Below are 21,620 nucleotides of genomic sequence, written 5' to 3' on the forward strand. Positions count from 1 at the left end.
GAAGAGTGGCCAGAAAGCCCCGAACTCTAGGTATTAGCAAACTTGGCGTTCAACCTTGTGATCTTAAGCAAATTGCTTCCCTCCTTGGAGATTGACCTGCCTATTCTATGTTATTGGGTGGTTGTTCAGAATCACATGTTTATAAAATATTGTTATACATTATTAAATGTAGTCAAGTGGTAGTGATGCCTTATATTTAGAACAGAAACCATTGAATATGGGAAATAGAGGGCTGATTTGGGCCAAAAGTCTTTGTAGGACATTTGCCCAAACTGAATTACTTCTGCTTAATGCTCATCACTGAACCCATTTGAAATGGCTAGGCTTGGTCAATAGGGTGTAATCTGTCACGTTGCAGACAATAAAAGCAACTCTGGAATCTGGACAAGGCCTTCTTCCCTTTGTGCTCTGGCCCCACAGCATGTGAGCTCCTCCTGCCCCTAGATCCCAGCCCCCGTGGCCTGCGGCACAGGCGGTCCCATCTGCTCAGCAGCACAGAGCTTGATTGACAGAGATAGACCCACAGACCATGGACTTCCTGGCTCTTCTAAATATTTAATAGTCTGTGCCTCCCTGACATCTACACTCAGGGCTGAAGATGTATTTGGCAGAAAAATAAACACCCTGATTAAGTGATCATAGAAATCAAACGTATGGAATCAACTCTAATGATCATTTATAACAAAGTTTATTGAAATTTAGTTCTTAGAAAAGCTCTAGCTTAAGGAATGCCTTGTCCAGAAAGGCGCAGATGAGGGGAGAGGAGGCAGGGCCCTGGTGTCCCTTGTCTTCTGCATGCCAGGAACAGGGCTTTGGGGTTCTACAGACATCACATATGTGTGGCATAATAACAATAAATTATAACGTAGTTTGTGTATTAAAAATGCATATGGCTTTATGACCTGTTCTACTTAATTTGCTTCCCCCAACTTCTGAACTTGTCACTTTTTTTAGTCAGTAAAAATGAAAATCGAAAGATGCAGGTTATTTTTTGTCAGTTACACACTATCAGAGACTTGGGATAACAAAATGTGAGTGGAAATATTGTAATTGAGTTGTATACTTCGCATCTTTGTGTGTGTGTGTGTGTGTGTATGTGTGTAAGAACTTTTGTTGAAGAAAAAATTAGAAATTATGACCACTGATTAAATATACCAGGTAGGAAATCCAGTTTAAAACAGGTTTAAGGGATGCCTGGGTGGCTCAGTTGGTTAAGGGGCTCCCTTCGGCTCAGGTCATGATCCTAGGGTCCTGGGATCAAGTCCCATATCAGGCTCCCTGCTCAACGGAGAGCCTGCTTCTCCCTCTCTTTCTGCCTGCCACTCTGCTTACTTGTGCTCTCTATCTCTCTGTCACATAAATAAAAAAGATAAAACAGGTGTAATATAAGATCTAGTTACCACACTACTCAGAAGTTTTGGAAGCAGTTTAAGTTAGATTCATACCCTCTGAAATAGAAATATTTCTAGTAAGAGTATAATATGATGTAATTGGCATCCAAGGGGCTTGTGTTCTCTTGTACAATATGAATGTTTAATTATATTTTAAGTTTCCCCATGTAAGTATTATTCCAGGCTTTATTTCATATATATGTTTCGTATTTGTGCACGTCGTTCTTCTATATGTAGTAAATGACTGAGATGGGAATTATCTTCTTAAATATACAAGAGCACATTCTTAGAAAAGTTTAGGAATTATACAAATACTGCCTATAATCCTACCACAGAACCTCCCTGATGATTTTTTTTTTTTCTTAAAAAGGTGAGAGAGATATGTGGAAAGAAAATTACCAGTTTTGCTAAGAGTATAATGTAAATGTTCTCACACACACACAAAGTAAAATATGTGAGGGATGAATGTGTTAATTAACTTGATAAGGGGAATCCTTTCATAATGTATACGTACACCAAATCATCACATTACACACTTTAAATGTATTACAATGTAATTTGTCAGTTATACCTCATTAAAGCTGGGAAAAACTTTCCAATTCTTCTTCCCCAAATTTGCCATGTTAGTTATTTTTTGTGTGTTCTTCTGGGGGTGGGGGGAAACATATTTTATAAAAAGACATTTTAAAAAATTATTTATTTATTTGACAGAGATAGAGATCACAGGCAGGGGGGCTGGAAGCAGGCTCCCCGCTGAGCAGAGAGCCCGATGTGGGGCTCAAACCCAGGACTCGGGGATCATGACCTGATCTGATCCCTTTTGTAAAAAAGAAAGTTATCCATTAAAATATGTTTCCTGGGGCACCTGGGTGGCTCAGAAGCCACCTGATCTCAGAAGCCTCTGAGCCACCCAGGTGCCCCGGGAAACACATTTTAATAGATAACTTTCTTTTTCACAAAAGGGATCAGATCTCTGCCATCAGACGTAGGTTGGTAATCTTTCCCAGTCAGCATATAGAGTTCTCCCTCTCCCTCTACCAATTTAAGCAGTGGTATGTACCATATATATGTACCATGGTTGACTTAAATGGTCCACCTGTTAGTAAGCATTTAAGTATCTATCTTTTGGTATCAGCTTTTGTTGGCTGTTTTTTGTACTTTTTGCAATAGTTAGTAGTAGGTGGGTGGTTTTAAAAAACCATTTGTTTTATCATTAATTTTTCTTCATTGTGAAAAAATACATGTATTGTAGAAAATGGGAAAAATGGGAAAATTGTCCCATTTAGGATAGAAAATGGGAAAAATGGGAAAATTGTCAATAATTAATAATAAAAATTGTGCGCAGCCTCACTAACTAGGTATAAGAACTGGCAACATCTAAAATATTTGATCTCTTTTTTCCTCTGTTTGTGGACACATAGACCTATACCTATGTAGATACCTGCAGAGTTGAAGTCCTACTGTTATAAAACTTTCAATCCTTTTTTTTAATTTTACACTTTCTTGTGTGTTTAGAAGTTCTTAGTAAACAACTTTATTGAGGGGGTACCTGAGTGGCATAGGTGGTTAGGCGCAAACTCTTGGTTTTGTCTTAGATCGTGATCTTGGGGTCATGAGATCAAGCCCTGTTTTGGGCTCCACACTGAGCATGATGTCTGCCTGAGGTTCTGTCTCCTGCTCCTGCCCCCACCCCCAGCCCTGGCACGATCCTGCCAAATAAATAAATAAGTAAATCTTTCAAAAACAGCAACAAAGAACTTTATTGAGATGCCTTTAGCATATAAAAATCATATGAATTAAAGGTGCATGGGGTACCTGGGTGGCTCAGTGGGTTAAAGCCTCTGCCTTCGGCTCAGACCGAGCCCCACCCACGTCGGGCTGTCTGCTCAACAGGGAGCCTGCTTCCACTCCTCTCTATCTGCCTGCCTCTCTGCCTACTTATGATCTCTGTCTGTCAAATAAATAAATAAAATCTTTTTTTTTTTTTTAAAGATGCAGAACTTGATGTTTCAATATATGTATACAGTGTGAAAAGATCACCACTGTCAAGTTAGATAACTTTTCTGTCACCTCTGCACAATTGAGTGTGTGTGTGTGTGTGGATTGAGTATATTTAAGATCTAACTTCTTAGCAAATTTCAAGTATACAATACAGTATCATTAACTATAGTCACCATGCTGTACATTAGATCCTCAGAAGTCATTCATCTTGCCTAACTGACACTTTGTAACCTTTGGACAACATCTCATTCTCCTACCATTTCCCCTGGCAACCACCATTCTACACTGCATCTATGTATGTGACTATTTTAGATTGCACATGTAAGTGAGATCAGGCATTATTTGTTATTTGTGCATCTGGTTTATTTCATTTTGCATAGTGTTCTCCAGGTTCATCCATGTCATTTCAAATGGGAAGATTTTCTTTTTTTTTAATGACTGAATAATATTTTATTGTGTGTAATTTGTGAGATATATATATATATATATATATATATATATAACACATACACAATATATGTGTGTTATATGTGATACACACACACACGTGTATGTATATGTATATATTCCCTTAGTTCACTGATGGATGCTTGGGTTGCTTCTATATCTTGGTTGTTGTGATTAGTGCTGTAGAGAACATGGGAGTGTGGATATATCCTTGAAATCCTGATTTCATTTCCTTTGGATAAATACCCAGTAGTGGAATTGCTGGATCATATGGTAGTTCTATTTTTAATTTTTGGGAGATTTCTATATTGTTTTCCATAATGGCTGGACCAATTTATGTCCCTGGCAACAGTATACAAGGGTTTATCCTCACCAACACTTTTGTCTTACTGCTAATAGCCATTCGTAAAGGTGTCAGGTGATACCTCATGGTTTCGATTTGCATTTCCCCCATAATTAGTGTTGAATATCTTTTCATGTGCCCATTAGACATTTATATGTCTGCTTTGAAAAAATGTGTATTTTAGTCCTTTGTCCATTTTTAAATTGGGTTGTTTGTTTTATGCTGTTGAGTTGTAGAAGTTCCTCATATATTTGGGATATTAACCTCTTATCCAATATATAGTTTACAGATATTTTTGGTGAGTGTAACTTTTAATAATTGTATAATATTACACTTCTACTTTGACTAATTTATAACATGAAATTTAATTTCTATTTCTTATTTTAGCTGGACCTCCATATACTTTATATTTTGGTATTAAATTCTATGCTGAAGATCCATGTAAGCTTAAAGAAGAAATAACCAGGTATAGTATTGACTTTGCTTTAGAACAATACATGTATGGCATATACATATTTAATACAAATTGGAGTCAAACATTTAGATGGGTGTCTACCTTGTTTTGTAATGCATCTCCACTGAGAGTTAAATTTAAGCTAGCATTGCATGAGGCAGATCAGTGTCTGATGATAGATGTGTGTGAACAATGGCATGAACACAGGTGACATGATGATAGATTTTGCATCTGCTATGAGGGGGTATTTCTTTTTTTTTTTTTTTTTTTTTTTAAAGATTTTATTTATTTATTTGACAGAGAGAAATCACAAGTAGATGGAGAGGCAGGCAGAGAGAGAGAGAGGGAAGCAGGCTCCCTGCTGAGCAGAGAGCCCGATGCGGGCCTCGATCCCAGGACCCTGAGATCATGACCTGAGCCGAAGGCAGCTGCTTAACCCACTGAGCCACCCAGGCGCCCATATGAGGGGGTATTTCTGTATCATTATTGTGAAGGCTGCATTCAGTTTTTGTAGTCATGCGAAAGTAGCCATTTGAACTGCGTAAAAGAAGGATATTTAAATGCTTGGTTTACATACGTAAATGCCAATTTGAAGAGCCAGTTACTACTCTTTAATTGGTTGTAGCTTAAATATCAGTTGTCCAGAGCTTTCATTCACCTCTATAGGAAATGAAAAGATACTTGCTTCTAGTGTAAGAGAGAGAAAAACAACAACTATAACAACCTTTTTTCAGTGTATTCCTTTACCTTTGTCATCAAGTACTTTATTTCATTTAAGACGCAGTTTCCATTTGGTGTTGGTTATATTGTTAAGAGAGTCCACGTCTACATTTGCAAGTGGCTTTGCAGAGCAGGCAGCAGTGTTAGGTTTTCACTTAATTCCACTGGTGACCTGTCAGCACGTGGGAACAAACACAAGCATTTTCTCTGACTCAACTCGAAGTGGTCAGTTTTCCAAGTGAGCTCCTATCATTGGCTCAAGTAAAGCCGAATGCATTATTCCAAGCATTGGGAATCACGTCTTTGATAACTAAGGCAGTCTCTGGTTTTGTTCCTGTTGTATTCTTTCATCTTTTTCCTTTGACTCTTTTGTCTCAATTCCGGATTGCACAGAGAAGGGTGAGGAGAGAGGAGGCTAAGTGAGCCTTCCCAGTTCCTCTCAGGAGTGTGATAATTAGGCCTCACTTTGAGAACCAGGGTGCACTGCATTCCCATTTTCCATGGCCAGCCACCTCAGTACTGACAACTTTAAAAAGGGGGCTGTCCCGGGAGGCTTCCTAGGAGCACACCTCCATGGGGGAAAGGCCATTGTGTTGGGAAGAGGTTAAGGAGAGTGATCATATTTACATTAGAGCTTCATGAATAGTCTTTTCGGTAGAGGGGTTTCTGAATTGTGGGCTCATGGGGAAACTGAGTCTACGTGGTTCAAAAAAGCCCTCTGTAGCTGTAACACATTAGGAAATTGCAAGGAAATAACATTTTATGAAAATACAAGGAAAGTTTCATTTTGAGGTTGTCAGTAGCCTGCGTGTCTTACATTCCTTAGCTGTAAATTCGGAGATACACCTGTCCCATCAGATTTTGTAAGGACTGAAGGGTGTGCTACTAATGTCAACCTTGTGTCGCCTGTTGGTTTTGGGTCAGGAGTGCTTGATAATATTTTGTCCTCTCTTTGCTCGGGCAGTTCAGCAGAGTTACATCTTAAATGAGGGTTAGGTTCCAAATGACACACAGTTTACTCTTAGTAGGGTGGGAAATGAGTGTTTTATGATGCATTATTTTAAATCTGTTCACAAAATATTAATGAGCAGAAATTTCCCATCAGAACCTACTACCAGCTCCTTAACACTCCTTAACCTTAACACTTAACAGAATGCACAGATATGTGTGTGATGTACAACCCGAGAGCATATTTGTTGTAACCTGCTTTTCCTCAAATATTAGACCAAATCATGTAGTTAAGAACCAGATTACATTGTTGACTTCCATCTGGTGGCCATGATCTGTAATCAATTATTTTTGTGGTCCAAAACATATAGTTGAGTATAGGTAAGTTAAATGTCCGTTTGATATGATATCACTGAATAGTTACTTTTGGTGTATTCTGAAGGTAAAGTCATTAATTTGCTTGCATATGTTAATTTAAATGGGTAGGCATAATGAACCTCAGAAAGGGAGCCAGTTACATGAGATTATTTTGACAAAAGCAGATACTAAAACCCAAACCCCAAACCTCCCAGCATATGCTTTTAAAGGAAAAATATACTTAGGCCAGCATTTGCAAGTTGAACATTTATCTGGCTTCAGTTCTTTGGAAAATTGTCCTAGCCTGCTCTGTATTGGTTCTTGGGTGGTTCATAAGTTTTAATATGAAAAATAATGCTATAGTAAACAGGCTTATGACTGTTCTTCCATATATGTAGGCTTTGGGGGGTTTTTTGATAATCATACCATTTCTTACCTATTGTGCAGACCTCTTTCACTGTCTAACCAATCTGTTTTACTCCTGTGTGGTACTCCTTAACTTACTTAACCATGCCCTTGGGGATGGCTTTCTAGTTTGTTTCTTTTTTTAAAACTACAAATAAAGCTAGCATTGAATCTTCTCAATCATACTAGATGCAGCATTCCAGAAAAGTGTTTATTCAGGAAAAAATACTAAAGGTGAATGCAATACACAGGAAAATAAGGTTCCAGACCCTGAGAAAATGGAAGTGAATAGAATCATATCAACTTAGAGTAGTTGCTAAGTACTCTAAAAAGTTGTCTGAAATGAACAAAATTGGGAGACTGTGAGGAAGACTCCTCATTTAGAATTCATGTGACCTGTACCTTTTACAGAACATTCCTAATGTTACCGCTAGCTTCCTTGTAAACATTTTTAAGATAGGAAACCTTATTGCCTAGCAAAGTGATAGGAAATTCAGTGAGAAATCCCTATAGCTTTTCTCACTGGCACCAGATGTTCTTTCTGGTAGAATAAATCTAATGTCTCTTCTCCTTCCAGCCCTCTCTTCTGCTTCACTTATAGCTCTGTATTCTCTGCACTGTTGATAAGCATAGCACACATACTTTTAAGAAGACAGGCTTTGGAGGGGTGCCTGGGTGGCTCAGTCAGTTAAGCATTCCACTTTTGATTTTGGCTCAGGTCATGATCTCAGGGTCCTGAGATTGAGCCCTGTTTCTGGACTCCCCACTCAGCAGAAGCGTGTTTGTCTCCCTCTCCTTCTGCTCCTTCCCCTGTTTATGCTCTCTCTCTCTCTCTGAAAAATAATGATAAGTATTTCATATTTTCAAATTACTGATTCAAAAATAAGGGAGGAAAAGACCTGTGATGGGTCTTCCAGTTTAAAGTCAATCCACAAATCACAACTTTCTGGGTGTAGTTGTTCATTTAATTATGACTGTCCTCCTACGACTGTCCTTTTGCCTACATTTCTTGAATTTGTTCTTAAGGACAGAATTCACTCGCCTGCCTTCATTTAATAACCACATGAAGCATTGCCTTCCTGTGGTCGCAGTACTAAGGTGACCAAAGAGGATTTCAGTCTTCCAGAAAGGAAGGATAGAGGGACTGCCCATTCTGTGGACACTGTCCTATCTGTGATGTCATTGAAATCTTTCTGAATTTCTAAGGGTCTAAGAGCACTTTTTAAAAAAAGAATATTCCAAATGACATGTTCATAATGGATTCTTTTTAGTTTCTAAAGGATACCTTAAAAATGGGTATTTGCTTTTTATTTTGTTTTGTAATGTTTTATAGTTTTTTTTTTTTTTTTGGTGGTGGGGGGTGGGGGTCTGACCTTAAGCTTATCAATTATTTTTAAAATCTTATTATTTTAATAAGGCAATCCCTGTTTTTCATTTTGCGAAGATTAGCTTGTTTTAGCTTCTTTACCAGCTGATTGACCTGCTGTTCCAAGTTTACGTCCAGAGTTCCTGTCTCCTGTCAGTGAAGAGCATATGGTTCTCAGTACAGTAGAGTTGGGACAAGGGTCACGTTCCAGTGTAGATGCAAGAGAAATTTGTGAACTTTAGAGGACTATCCAAATGGAAGGTGATATTACTGCTATTTGTTCCTCTATTTTAATCATTCGTTTTAAGTTGTTGAGGTGAGAGTGTCTTTCCTGGTTTTGTCACGTTTTCTTGAAAATTCGTGTGTGCTTCCTCTACTGTTTTTCTCCTTAAGCCATATACACCATTTCCCTCTGTCCCTGACATTTAAGCCTTGTTTAAAAGGCTGGGCTCCTGTCATGTGCAAGGCTCCCTCTGTGTAGGAGGCAGAAAACAATCCTGCCTTCCGTGAAGGCAGCTACTCTCCCCTCAGCTGCTTCACTGTCAAATTCAGCCAGCACTGATGTCAGACTTCTGCTTGTCCCCACCGTGCTCAGTTTCCTCACCAGGGTCTCAGTCACTGGCAGGTACATTTTAGTTGTATTGGTGGAAGCATGTCTTTGGCCTCTGAGTCTCAGCGAACCTTCTTTTTGGGTTCCAGAAAGAATGGGGTCTCTCTGCCCCGTCCTTAAGCTAACCTCCCTTGCCATTCTTCTTGCCTCTGATACTTGTTAAATTGTTAATGGCGTTCAACAGCCTGTACATGCTTGGTGTCAACTCAGCCCTTTTCAGTGAACATCAGCTAAACAGAAAACTGTGAAGCCAATATGTCAAGCCCTTAACTTGTATTGTACTGATTGTAGTATTGTGGTAAGTGTGGATAGGGTGGAAGATCCAGCTTTTTTTTTTTTTTTTTTTAAGATTTTATTTATTTATTTGACAGACAGAGATCACAAGTAGGCAGAGAGGCAGGCAGAGAGAGAGGGGGAAGCAGGCTCCCTGCTGAGCAGAGAGCCCGATGTGGGGCTCCATCCCAGGACCCTGAGATCATGACCTGAGCTGAAGGCAGAGGCTTTAAGCCACTGAGCCACCCAGGCGCCCCAAGATTCAGCTCTTTTACCCCAGGGCTCATGATCCTAGCTTAGGAGACAGTGCGTATACACCAGAATATTAATTTATATACAGAGGTGCCTAGGGGTGCCTGGGTTACTCGGTTAAGTATCTGACTCTCTCTTTTTAAAAAAAATTTTTTTTTTTTAAGATTTTCTTTATTTATTTGGGATTAGCACACTCCCCACGGAGCTGGGAGCCCAATGTGGGACTTGATCCAGGGGCTCTGGGACCATGACCTGAGCCAAAGGCAGTCGCTGAACCAACTGAGCCATCTAGGCACCCAAGCATCTGATTCTCAATTTCAGTTCAGGTCATGATCTCATCGTTGTGAATTCCAGTCCCACATGGGGCTCCATGCTGGGTGTGGACTGTACTTAAGATCCTTTCTCTGCCTCTGTCCCCCCCACCACTCATATGCTTGTGCTCTCTCTCTTAAAAAAAAGAAAAGATAAATAATACTTTATGATGCCTCGGTTTTGTACCAGATGAGTCTGGAAAGCTTCCTTATTAAGTGGATCATCTTTAGTGAGCATTTTTTTTTTATGCAGTAGGGTTACAATATAACCAGGGTCACACTGTAATTGATCGTCCAAACTCTGACGCTTTGGAGAATGACAAGGAGAGTTGTTAATTGTTAGGTATGTATAATAGTAATAAATAAGAACTGTCCTAGGCAAACTGGGATGTAGGTTCCTCCTAATTAAAACCAGAGGTAAACAAGAACTCAAGCATCCAATCATGGCCTTAATCAGAGTGACAGAGGGAAAGCTCAACAACTCTAAATCTGTAATTTAAATAAAATGCTAGATTGTACCCTAAGTCGCATAAAATAGACAAAATAAGTTACATCCTGTTAGTTAAAAATAGTCCCTGACATAATGATAAAGTATTTGTTTAGCATATGAAAATATGATTTTATTATATCATAAATTTGTCATATAAAAAAAACTAATATGATGCTTGCTGTGATAAAATTAATCAAATTCTTAATTAAAAATACTGTACTTATCTTGATTTTAGTGGTTTTTTTTTTAATGTGATGACTTAAAGATCTGTGGTATCTTTAAAAGATATGCTATCCAGGGAACTTTGAACAGATTCCTTTTTTCTTTCTCTTTGTGAATTTCTCAAAGACGGCAAAGAATGTTAAGTTTTTTCCATTTTAGCCATCTCTCTCCCTGCTCATTTGTATATCCATCCAAGACAACAACTATTTATTGAGCAGTTACTATGTGCCAGACCTATATACTGAGATTATAGTCCCTGATGGGATAGGGTCCCTGTTTCTTTGTATCTGTTTGTCTTTCTCTGTTTCAGCTCTATCTTTGTTTTTTCATCTCCCTCTGATATTTTTTTTTCCTTTGCCTTTGAAGCAAACTCTTGTGGGATTATGTCCCTCTGTTTCTGTGTTTGGCAAGCGATTTGACTGTTCAGTCAGATGTTATAAAAGTCTTAATAGAGCAAGACAAATATGCATCTGTGACCCATTTCCTTAAAAAAAAAAAATACACTTCAGGAAAAGAAATTCCAGGTTAACAATAGAGAAAGAGAATGTAGCTAAATGGAAGTTTCCAGCAAGCATTAGTAATTCTAGCAAAATGTCTGTTCAGTTTATAAGCTTTTGCATTTACAATTCTGCTAATAATGCTTTGCTTTACTCTGCTTTTCTCCTCTTCAAGAGGAGGACAGATGATTATAACAAAGTGGATTTGATATCCAAGATGAGCATTCAGGGCATGGTGAGTAGTTAAGCAGGTTACTAGAAAAGTGAATGCAAGTTAGGGGGTGGTCATTGGTTAATGACAAGAGATTTGGCTCAAGAAGCAAAAGTCTTATAAGCCTTTTCCTTTTTCTCTCCCCCTCCCCGCCCCCCGTCCACCTCCTGCTGTTTTTAGTTTGTTTTACCCTTGGTGCACAGGGTTATAGGGTGTCAGGAAGGCTTGAATGTGATTTGGAGAGTAGAGAGTGGGGTTCTCTCAACTTACTTTTTGGTGTTTTGCCATAAAAGAACCCAGCTCTTTCTGCTTGCTGCAGCCTGCCTCGTCTGTGGGGAAGGAAGGGAGGGGCTCTGATCTGCCTAGCATCTCCTGAAGCCTGGGGGCTGCTGGTGGCTTTGCCAGGCTGGTCACCCGGTGGCTTCCTCATGGCTTCCAGAGCCAAGTCCCAGGTGATGCTGCTGCTGGAGGCTTGGCGGATATTCCGAGTATCTCGGGAACTCCAGAAGCGTAGCCATGAATGGGAGAGTGGACTTCCCTTGAAAGCAGCTTGTCCACCAGTGACCCTGGCCGGCGGGGGGGCAGAGCAGGGTGGTGAGGGATGGATTGCCCAGAATGCCCTGCACTTCCACAGGGGCTGTTACTGGAAGAGGAACCTCAGTGGCACTGGTGATAGTTGCAGGTGGGTATGAGCAAGTGAGCCGCAGAAGGGGAAGGCTGCCGTTCTGTTGTGCTGTAGCTTGTGGGCTGGAGGAAACCTGGATGGCGACCCCTCAGGGGCCTCTGTGCGAATGGCTGGTGGCGGGACAGGGATGCTAGGCCATGGACCCCATTTGCAGAGGAAGCTAGGGAAGCCTGCCACTCCGTGACTGAGCTGTGCACATCACAAGATCTCTTAAGGATCTGAACTTTATCCTGCAAGTGAAGTTTGTTAAGGTTTTGTCTGTTTGTTAAGGGAGTGATGTGATCCTGTTTTTCTCTTAAGAATTTTGTTTAGTTCTCAGGAAGGTTGGTGGGAAGGGAGATAATATGAAAGAGGGCAGAGCACTGAAGGTTTTAGAAATTTGGGGGATAGTGACCTAGGCTAGGAGATGGAGAGCAGTGTGCCTATTCCAGAAGACAGCAGACTCTGTGACTGGATGTGGTGCCAGGGGTTACCCCTGATGGTTAGGTTTCTTTCACTTGGCTATCTGGAGGCTGTGGTGCTATTTACTGAAACAGGCAGTGAGGAAACACAGGGTGTTATGCAGATTCTCTCTTAAGCTTGTGGATATAATTAAACTTGGTATCAGTCTTCTAGAAATAGTAATAATAAGTAGCATCTAACATTTGGATTCCCTTACTATGGGCCTTGGTTGTAAGCATTCGGAGAAGAAAAGCTTATCACAGCTGATTTTTATAATTCATTTCCGTTGTCCTTCTTCTGTCCTTCCCAATGACAACAAGAGTTGGCATCCAAAGAAACAGAAACCACAGTGACAGCCTGGTGCGTGCGTGTGTGCGTGTGTTTGTGTGTGTATGTGTGTGTATGTGTGTGTATGTGTGTAGGTGGGTGATGGCAGCCAAGAACAGTGTTGATGGTTCATTGTGTTGGTTTATAAACCCCTGGCTCAGGCTGAAAGACTGAATGGGGTTGGGGGAGTGGAAGCTAGCCAAAGTTGCGTAGCATCCTGATTAAAAGGTTCTAGGGTCAGACTGCCTGCGTTCCAGTTCTGGCTCTGCTACTTAACTAGTTGTGATGTCTTGGACATGTTACTTCATCTCGTTGTGTCTGTTAGAGTCTTCATTCTGCAAAACAGAGATGGTAATAGTACTGACTTAAAGTCTTAAGTAAGTTATTGTATGTAAGACACTTGGAATGAGTTATTATATTTACAGTGTTTAGAGCAGTGGTTGGTGCTTTTGTAACAGGGTTTTTTTTTAGGCAAATAGAATGAGCAAAGCCATGGATAATGGGCATAAGAATTGATGGAATTGCACTATAATAACTTTTTGTCCTGTAATCCATGAGTTTAGACCCTGTAGGTAACACATTATAGAGCGTTAGGTCCTTACAATTTGTTTCTCTCAGTAAGGCTGGGTCATAGTAGGTGTGGCAGTGCAATAATGAGCATCTTGAGAATAGCTTCTGTGTAACCTCCACATTAACCTTATGAGGAGAGTTCTGCAGGTGAGGAGATGTGCTGTTGGAGAGGGTCAGCAGCTGCCCAGGTGAGTACCAGAGCTGGGATGCAGGCCAGCCAGTCTACCTTAAGAGCCTGCGCTTTTTGGCCACGATCCTGTATTGCTTATGTAGAGTGTGTTTAAAGAGGTCCTGTTGACTCAACAGTCTCCTCACCACAGAACAGAAGTGGCTTTATTTTCATTACATTGGTTGTTGCCGTGATTATCAGAGTCTAGGTGGTATAAGATACCATGAATCTCTTTTTTCCATTTCTCTTGTAGGTATCAGTTTTTCTTGCAGGTGAAGCAAGACGTCCTTCAGGGCCGGCTGCCTTGCCCTGTCAACATTGCTGCTCAGCTGGGAGCTTATGCCATCCAATGTAGGTTCCATTGCAGCCAACCGAGAAAAAATATGAATTTTTCTTTTTAAGCAAGTTTATGTACTAAAATTCTTCTTAGAAAATGGCATTTTCCTAAACAAAATTTTAGTCAGAATTCAGGTTTTAATCCGTGTCCTTTCAGAAGAGGTAAAAATAAAGCCAGTTATGTATCCTTTGTAATAGGTCACTTCAGAGTTTTAGTCACAGGAATGGCATTGATTCTTGATGAAGTGGAATCTGAAAATCCCTTCCATTCTACATCCCACCTAGTTTGTTGATCCCCCAAACTGTGATTGTCTCAGAGATCATATTGTTCTCGGGCAACTGCTGTGAAGACTCCCTGTGGTCAGATGACAACACCAGCTCAGGGTGTCGCCCTGGTTGTGCCTCATCTTTTGGCATCAATATGGCAGCCACGTGGGGCAACTCCAGGTTGCATTGTCATTTTGGAGGCTGAGGATGTTTTCAATTTCTAAGTGGAAATACTGAGCCCTTTCTAAGAATCAAGCTAGGTATGGGGACAATGAGACAGTGTATTCCTTGCCTTTGTAGCACTTGGAGATCAGGAATAGTCTAGAAAAAATGTCCTAGGAAAAATGTCACATAGATGAATTGGGTTGGGCTTGGAAGGTGGATTAACATAGGGAGGAAAATCTCATTAAATGTAATATAATGAGCTTTCTGGTTTCATTTTGCCTTTTTTTTGTGTAAACCAATGTACAACATTGTGTTAAATTTCCATTTGGGGCATCCTGGTTGTTTTTGCCTCTAGCATTTCTAATATATGTACTCTAAATTCTGTTAACAACATTGTTATCTCATATAGTCTGGTAAAGATAATAGAAATGAAAATAATAATTGTAATCTTTCAGAAAGATTATAGAACTTATAGAAATATAGAACTTATATTTTATAATACACTTTATATATGCTAATCAGAGTTGTTTTTTACTAAAATTAGTTATGTATGAATTTATTAACAAGACATTTGAAGAAAATGTTTTCGGCATGATAGGGATATTTTGAAATATTTTTAGGATTATTTTTCTAAAATGGAAAAAAATGTAATTTCTTTTGTAGCTGAGCTTGGAGATTACGACCCATATACGCATACTGCAGGCTATGTGTCAGAGTACCGGTTTGTTCCTGATCAGAAGGAGGAACTCGAAGAAGCCATAGAAAGGATTCATAAAACTTTAATGTAAGTGTCCCTTTTTAAAAAAAAATTTTTAATTTTTTTAATAAACATAGAATGTATTATTAGCCATAAGGGTCCCTTTTTATTGGCTATAATCAATATGCTATCCATGAGATTCCCCAAACTTCATCGTATTAAAGTTTATACTCTTAGACCAACATCTCCCTATTTCCTCCACCCCCAGTCCCTGGTAACCACCTTTCTACATCTCTTTTTCTATGAGGTTGGCTTTTTTAGATTCCCCCTCAGTGTTTTAGATTCCCCCTCCCCCTAGTGTTTCTCTCTCTCTGTCTTCTTTTTTTTTAATTAATTAATTTATTTAACAGACAGAGATCACAAGTAGGCAGAGAGGCAGGCAGAGAGAGAGGAGGAAGCAGGCTCCCTGTTGAGCAGAGAGCCCAGTGCGGGGCTTGATCCCAGGATCCTGGGATCATGACCTGAGCCGAAGGCAGAGGCTTTAACCCACTGAGCCACCCAGGTGCCCCTCTCTCTCTCTTATTGCACTTAGGGTAATGCCCTCAAGGACCATCAATATACTGGAGAGTCGTTAAGAAAGTCGACCTTAAATGATCTCACCACAGGAAAGAAATGGTAATTATGTGACAGAGTGAAGGTGTTAGCTAACCCTGTGGTGGTAGTCATCTTACAGTACAGAAGTGTATTGAATAAACACATTGTATACCTGAAAATTACACAATGTTGTATGTCAGTTACATCTCAAAGCTAGAAAAAAAAATCATGTCTTATGTTGCATCCTTCATCAGCTGTCATCTTACGCTGTTGGCAGCCTTCAGAAAAGTTCCTAGAATGATAAAATCTTCACCTGTGCCGTGAAAATTCTAGTATTTTTCTTTTAAGTTTTTTTTTTTCTGCTTATAACACTAAAATGCTCGTAGAAAACCCAAACAATTTAAAAAATGGAAAGGAGAGAATAAATCCCAGTGCCTAAAGTCGACATATTTTTGATGAATGGCCTTTCAGACCCCTTTCTATGCATAAGTTCCCATAGAGAAAATTTATTTTGTATAGATTCTTGTATGTATTATTTTACATAAATGAAATCATTCTGTATATATTGTATTTTGCAGTTTTCTATTTTTTCAGTCACCAGCACCTTGTGAAATTTATTCTTCCAGCTATAAATATATTTTATAACCACAGAGACCTTAATGTATTCGGGGATTTGGTCTGTTTTAAATATGCAAATTCTTCACAGTTATAAGCAAAGTCCTATTCAGTCTATAGCAGTGAATGTGGAAATCACAATGATACCAGTGTGGAGCCTTGGTTGGGTGTTATATTAACACCACATGCACTTCTGAGAATATACACACTCCCCTAGTAGGATTTTCAATTAATGGCCTACAGCATTGAAGTTATAATTTAATTACAGTTATTTTGGTTAAATCCTCTATAATGATTAACTTTGCTTTATTGCCTCTTATGTAACATTCCCTCTTGAATTTGCTTAGTTTCAGATCTATTATAATTAAGGAAAAAAATGTAGAATTAATCTGATCAACAAAAAATGTTTGCCTAAAGGATCTGTTTCAGTGAGTAGCAGCAGAAGTCAATTGCTGAATTGCAGTCAGAGAAACCAGGCTTCCTGTCTTGTGTAAGCGTGCACCCGAATGCTCTCCAGGCTGATTATAGAGCCCTTCAATTTTAAGGTTTTCCTGAAGTGGATGCTAAGAGAGTGCCGGTTATAACATTATGAAGGGCAATGTGTTTGGCACATTCTGAGAATACTAATTCTGGGAGTTTGAGAGTACAGTTGTATTTCTGAAATTATCAAGGAGCCTTGTGTACTTAATGTAATGGTGTTGACAGTGTGACTATTATGTTACAGAGAATAAAGCTTGATCAAGATTTGGTAGCTTTCTTGTGTCTAATTTGTAATGAACATTCTTCATAGATTTCAAAATTATGGTGTATGGCTGGGTTTTCCAGGGTACCATGGCAGAAACATGGGATGCAGCAAAGCAGGATTAAGTAATTAAAAAAAAATTCATAGCTTCTTTTGTTAACAAATAAAAAAAACTCTGTCTTTCTCTGTTACACACATACGCACAACATGTATACATGCACAGTTCCACTTATCTGTGGAGAACCCTGGGAGATGCTCACACTTGTTAGGCATGAATACCGTTTATGTACATTATCACCAATGAAGACTTTGGGATGATTTCTATACTTTGTAGTAAGAAAATGGTTAAGTATTTTTATTATTGATAAATACTAACATATTTTTAAACTACATATGTCCTCTTGAGACCCCAGCAAGGTGTAGGGGAGCCTGTTCTCTTCTCCCTACCCACTACAACTCTTACTCCTTCTTCTCCTGATGGAGAACTGCTGGTGTGTTCAGACATTTTATTCTTTGTAAAGGATGTACTTCTTTTTTTTTTTTTTTTTTTTTTAAGATTTTATTTATTTATCAGAGAGAGAGCGGGGGAGAGAGCAAGCACAGGCAGACAGAGTGGCAGGTAGAGGCAGAGGGAGAAGTAGGCTCCCTGCTGAGCAAGGAGCCCGATGTGGGACTCGATCCCAGGTCGCTGGGATCATGACCTGAGCCGAAGGCAGCTGCTTAACCAACTGAGCCACCCAGGCGTCCCAGTAAAGGATGTACTTCTTAATTCAAGTGCTTCTATTCTCAGTCTCTTTGGGGGGTTTCTGAAATGGAATTTTAAATATATGCTGGGACACTGGGATTGGCTATACTGAGCAAAAACAGGTTTGGTAAATGAAATTAACTTAATACAAGTATCACCTCAGAGTGTAACGTTTTGTCACCATGAAGGCAAGGGACTTCTTGAAATACAAAGACTTAAGTTTGCATTAACATGAAGAATTATTTATATTTCCAGTGAATAGAGTGAAGACGGCTTACATTCCCTACAAGTGCAGTACCTATTAGTAAAGTAAGGCTTTTTGTTTTTATGCTGTGTAGGGGTCAGGCTCCTTCTGAAGCAGAGCTGAATTACTTGAGGACTGCCAAATCCCTGGAGATGTATGGCGTTGACCTCCATCCTGTCTATGTGAGTAACATTTAATTAACACAAGATATTTTAAGCTGATGACATTTTTCCTAAAAAGTCACTAAAACTCCCAGAGGAAAGCTGCAGTCCCGTTGTTTAGCAAGCAGATGATACTTTTTCATCTGTGTTTTTCGAACACAAAGAATCTCTTGCATGGATTCAACCCTAATGAGTTTTGCTTAAAAGTCTGTGATTATGTTTCCATGTGTAGAAAACAATTAACTGGGCTTGAAAACACAATCTGGATAAAAGCTCCATAGGGCTTAGCTAAACGTCAAAACCATTTAAAATTGGTCTGTAATTGATTGTATTAGACAGAGAACAGGAGGATCTTCCAAAAATAGATTTTATGGCTGAAAAACATTCATGAAATCACATTCCAGAAAAGTAGGCTTTGGGCACTGGTACAGGTGTGGCTGTCGGTGGTTGTGTGTGGGATGTACAGGTTCTTAAACAGTAGGGGTGCTTCCTAGTATGGTTATTGCCACTGCAGTAATAGAAAGATTTTCGCAGATTTTCTTTATCCGCGGATAAAAACTTGCCGAATATAATCAGTGAACAGTTAAACTGAGTCTGTGTTGAGTGTTCTGGATCCATGTCTTAACCTTGATGTCACTTCTCTCAATTGATCATTCTTTGCCAGTGAGGTTGAAGTGTCACTGCCTTTCATTTTATTTTATTTTATTTTATTTTATTTTATAAAAGATTTTATTTATTTATTTGACAGACAGAAATCACAATTAGGCAGAGAGCCAGGCACAGAAAGAAGGGGAGGCAGGCTCCCTGCTGAGCAAAGAGCCCGATGCAGGGCTCGATCCCAGGACTCTGGGGATCGTGACCTGAGCTTAAGGCAGAGGCTTTAACCCACTGAGCCACCCAGGCGCCCTACATTCTATAATTTAATTGACATTGTCTATACATCATCTCGAGCAACTCTTTTTGGGTAAAGAATAAGGCACCTGGCTTGTTCTCTCAGATCGTCAAATTTGACTATTGCTAATTAAACTCTTAAAAAATGAAAGGCAGGGGCGCCTGGGTGGCTCAGTGGGTTAAAGCCTCTGCCTTAAGCTCAGGTCATGATCCCAGGGTCCTGGGATCGAGCCCCACATCGGGCTCTCTGCTCAGCAGGGAGCCTGCTTCCTCCTCTCTCTCTCTCTCTCTGCCTACTTGTGATCTCTGTTTGTCAAATAAACAAATAAAATCTTCTAAAAAAATAAAAAATAAAAAAATAAGAAAAAATTATAGAATGTAATTTTTAAGGAGCCCTGATAAAACTTACCATAATGCAAATAACTCATTTATACATTCATTTCTCAGTCTGTCTTTTGCACATCAGAGTTTCCTGAAACAAAAAAGTCATCTCATTATTTGTAAAGGGTAAGAAGCATCCCTGGGCATACTCTTAGTATGGCAATAAAAGTTACATGTTTTGGGGGAATTAGTAGTTCGTGGATATTTTAGCGTTTGATCTCATTACATCATTAAATGCTCTATATTCCTGTCATTTGGGAACATCTCTAAAACCTTATGGAATAGTTACTATTTTCCTTCTAGCCACATTAATCTTCTCAGGCTTTTAGTTTTTCAAGGCATCTATTTTATAGGAAATGTGTAAAGAGAGAATCTTCTGCAAAATGCTTCTGCATTTTTGTAATGTTTATCCTAATTCACACACTTTTGTGGATGGTAGGAATTTATAGCAAATGAACTGGGTTCACTAGAATCTTCCATACATTCCTTTAAGATTGAATTTTTAGAACCGAAAATATGCAACAGCTGGTATTCTCCCAAAACGTATTAGTTGTCTTATATTCCTTGGGAATGTGACTTTGCAGGCTATTATTTTCCTCTACAGTAGAAATAAAATTCATACATGTGCCTGTCCTTCATACCCATTCTGTTTGTGACTTTTTTGTTTCAGAAACTCATTTTCTTTATTATGATTTATCATTGCCTGGAAATTAAGGGGGCTTCAGTCTTTACCAGAAAAGATGGTATGTTTAACTTTTTTGAGTGGTCTTAAAGTCACAAGCAGAAGTAGGAAGAAGCATGATAGAAACGTCAGAGAGTTCAGATGTGTGCCTGAAGGCATCTACCTGAACTTTCTGGAGAAGGGTGGTGGTAAACTAGCCTTCATCATTATCTTCATCTGAGAATAAGATCAAGATGAGCCCTTGGGAAGGAACTCTTGATAGAAGCCAGTGGTCCGTGGTCCTTGGCTATGAATCACCTGGAGTATTGTGTTTTTGATACCTGGGCGCCTTCATTATAGATTGTGATTTAACTGGTTTTGGTAGCACCCAAGCTTCAGCATTTTTTTTTTTTAAGTTTTATTTATTTTTTTGACAGAGAGAGAGAGATCACAAGTAGGCAGAGAGGCAGGCAGGGGGTGGGGTGGGAAGCAGGCTCCTTTCTGAGCAGAGAGCCTGATGCGGGGCTTGATTCCAGGACCCTGAGATCATGACCTGAGCCGAAGGCAGGGTCTTGATCCACTGAGCCACCCAGGCACCCCCAAGCTCCAGCATATTAAGCTGCATAGCTGATTCCAGTTCAGTGCAGCCAGAGGTGAATAGCATTGTAGACAGGGTGTGGGCTGAGTTGATCAGGGGTCTGATTGGTAATCAGGTTCTCTGGATGACCTTAATACACTAAGAAAACTTCAGTAAAAACCTGGAAAAAAGAAAAAAACTAGTACTATCATCATAGCTTAGCTAGCTTTCTAAGCTGATGTTTTTGAAAGACTGGACCCAGTGTTAATGCAACATACCTTGTCTGTTATGGCCAACTACAGTTTGACAAAGGGCTTTGACATGAATAAATTCATAGTTAGAGGTTTATGTTTGTTTTTGCAGGGAGAAAACAAATCTGAGTATTTCTTAGGATTAACTCCAGTTGGTGTTGTTGTCTACAAGAATAAAAAGCAAGTAGGGAAGTATTTCTGGTAAGTATAACTTGAGGACAGAGATGGTATTAAAATTGTACACTGTACATGCTTGACTTATGGGGCTGCTTTGTCAGTGAAAAGAGAACAGGTATGTTTCCAGTGGTTGGTAAATAAATAAGTGAAACTGGGTATAAGTTTTCTCCCAGTGCATCTTAGTATGTATTTTCTTTGTAAATTTTAGGTGCTGTGATTCTGGACTCTCTTATCCATGTAAATCGGGTATAGTGGGGTTTCCTATCCATTTCACTCTGTGCTAGTGATCTGTGGGGCTAGGACTCCTCTGATTTCTAATTCTAAATAGGGGAGGCGTTGAGAAAGACTGGGTGCCTATTGCCCTACGCTGCATCTGGGAAGGCAGTACTGGCCAAGGGCCTGGGGATTCCAAGCTGGTCTGCATCTCCTAGAGAAGCACAGGAGAATGAGAATGGAATTTTGTTTCTGGAGGTGTCCAGAGCAAATGACCAGTAGGGAACTCTTAGCAGTTACTGTAGCAGTCTGTAAAGGAGCTGTGATGAGCCAGTCTTTTTCTACTGGAAACTTCTCTGAATTGCTGAAAGATTAATTCTTACAAACTGCACCACTACCACCATCTGCTTTTT

The 21,620-nt window shown here is 39.5% G+C and overlaps 1 protein-coding gene across 4 annotated transcripts in view; it reads left to right on the forward strand.

The window, feature by feature from the left end:
• The window catches only part of EPB41L4A (erythrocyte membrane protein band 4.1 like 4A), a 250,082-nt gene that overhangs the window by 134,566 nt on the left and 93,896 nt on the right, over positions 1–21,620 (forward strand). For all 4 annotated transcript variants that reach the window (XM_045087135.1, XM_045087137.1, XM_045087136.1 and 1 more), the window contains exons 4-8: positions 4,570–4,648; positions 13,744–13,841; positions 14,922–15,042; positions 17,990–18,077; positions 20,930–21,018. In XM_045087135.1, the coding sequence (XP_044943070.1) occupies positions 4,570–4,648; positions 13,744–13,841; positions 14,922–15,042; positions 17,990–18,077; positions 20,930–21,018 (475 nt within the window). The remainder of the gene's footprint in view (positions 1–4,569; positions 4,649–13,743; positions 13,842–14,921; positions 15,043–17,989; positions 18,078–20,929; positions 21,019–21,620) is intronic.

Source organism: Mustela putorius, unplaced genomic scaffold (assembly GCF_011764305.1).
Source record: "Mustela putorius furo isolate JIRA1106 unplaced genomic scaffold, ASM1176430v1.1 tig00001059_pilon_pilon_pilon, whole genome shotgun sequence".
Taxonomy (NCBI): domain Eukaryota; kingdom Metazoa; phylum Chordata; class Mammalia; order Carnivora; family Mustelidae; genus Mustela; species Mustela putorius.